The sequence below is a fragment of the Erinaceus europaeus genome, chromosome 2 (genome assembly GCF_950295315.1).
Source record: "Erinaceus europaeus chromosome 2, mEriEur2.1, whole genome shotgun sequence".
NCBI classification, from domain to species: domain Eukaryota; kingdom Metazoa; phylum Chordata; class Mammalia; order Eulipotyphla; family Erinaceidae; genus Erinaceus; species Erinaceus europaeus.
In genome coordinates this window covers 9,411,033-9,412,890 of record NC_080163.1, presented here as the reverse complement: position 1 = coordinate 9,412,890, position 1,858 = coordinate 9,411,033, and the positions used below count along the sequence as shown (strand labels likewise).

The following is a 1,858-nucleotide window of genomic DNA, read 5'->3' as shown; positions in this document are numbered from 1 at the left end:
ACTCTGCTCTGAACCATGTGTTTCTGACAGAGGCTTCCTCATCCGTGTCTCATCTCTGGCCCTCTGCACAGGAGATGACAGGAGAGCCCATGTCTCAGCTCTGAGTTCCTTATACTACACAGTGCTCTGTGTTCTGTGAGGGATTTACAAAGTGTTATTGAAAGGTCACTAACATCAGTGGTTAAAACTTTACCAGGAACCAGCAGAATAGTTCACTTTGACTGTACACCTGCCTTGCCACGTTCTGATCTAACTTTGAGCCTGGCCCCTGCTTCAGTGCAGGAAACATCAGTGCTGTGATAGCGTTCCGTCTTCCATGTCTGTCTCTGTCCCTTGCTTTATATCTGAAAAAGCCCGGAGCTTGAAGTCCCAGCAGCATATCAGCGGCTTCCAGCTCCCATGCTGCCTGCACAGCCTGTCTCCCTGCTGCTCTGAGCATGAAGGTGAACGGCCATCATCTGGAAACCAGAATGTCCTCTGGGCATGTGGCAGTGGGACTCGTCTTTGCATTCCAGACCTTCGTGGGGTCTCTGGGGAACTTCTGTCTGCTTTTCCACTACCTCTCCCTCCACTTCTCTGAGCTCAGGGAGAGGCCCACAGACGTGATTCTCAGACACCTGACCATTGCCAACTCCATGGTCATTCTCTCCAAAGGAGTCACACACACCATGGCAGCTTTTGGGGTGACAGACTTCCTCAGTGATTTGGGCTGCAAACTTGTCTTCTATCTTCACAAGGTTGGCAGGGGGGTTTCCATGGGCACCACCTGCCTCTTGAGTGTGTGTCAGATGGTCACCATCAGCCCCTGGACCTCCAGGTGGGCCCAGCACAAAGACAGGGCTGCCCAGAACATTGAGCGCTACACAGTCCTGACCTGGATACTCAGCCTTTCTCTCAATCTTGTAACTACTCTAAGAATGAGCAGGAGTTCAAACAGTGAAAACATCACACACAGAATATTTCTTGATTATTGCTCTGTGACATTTCAACATGAATTGTCAAGCCCACTCATTACAGCTCTGTTCTCAGTTTCTGACGTGCTGTCTCTGGGCCTCATGACCTGGGCCAGTGGCTCCATGATCTGCATGCTCCATAGGCACAAGCAGCAGGTGCAGCACCTTCACAGAGCTCGTGTCACCCCCAGAGTTGTTCCTGAGACCAGGGCCACCCAGAGCATCCTGGTGCTGGTCAGCACCTTTGTCACCTGCTATGCCCTCTCCTCCACCTGTCACCTCTGCATTGCTCTGTCAAAGCATCCCAGCTGGCTGTTGGTGAATTTCTCTGCTCTACTGGCTGCATCTTTCCCCACTGTCAGCCCCTTGCTCCTCATGAGCTGGCGCTCCAGGCTGTGTGGGCCCTGCCATGTCTGTGTGAAGAACACTAACCCCCAGTATAGTTAGGAAAGCATCACTGATGTGCTTTGGTGCAACAATGCTTCTTCCTCCTCAAGATAAGCACTGATCGCGACACAGTCAAGCAGTGAAGAAGCAGCTTTGCTCCATTCGAAAGCATTCAACAGTAAGAGTGACAGCAAGGGGGGACAGTTCATTCTTGTGTCATCACATAAATGAATTTTAACAAGCTCGATTGTGGAAACGGCCTACACTGGTTTAATAAGACAGGTTGTCATAAAATATTCTGGGTGTGATATTCTGTGTGGGCTGCAATGTAACAAACTGAATCTCTGGTATGTCCTCTCTCATGGACACTGTGGAATGGAGGGGAGCCTGTGCGATGGTTGTCCACTGTGCTGAAGGGAGACTGAGCCCTCAGAGCAAGGAGGTGTCCTGGGGCAGCAGGGGAGTTACTTCACAGGTGGTGAAGTAGGTCTGCATGTGTCTATCTTTCTCTTCCCCTC

General features: G+C 51.0%; 1 protein-coding gene across 1 annotated transcript; it reads left to right on the top strand.

The window, feature by feature from the left end:
• Positions 1 to 470: 470 nt before the first annotated feature.
• Positions 471 to 1,400, top strand: LOC132532727 (vomeronasal type-1 receptor 4-like). Its single transcript, XM_060171184.1, has one exon. It carries the CDS (start codon positions 471 to 473, stop codon positions 1,398 to 1,400), a length of 930 nt encoding a protein of 309 aa, XP_060027167.1.
• The last annotated feature ends 458 nt before the right edge of the window (positions 1,401 to 1,858 follow it).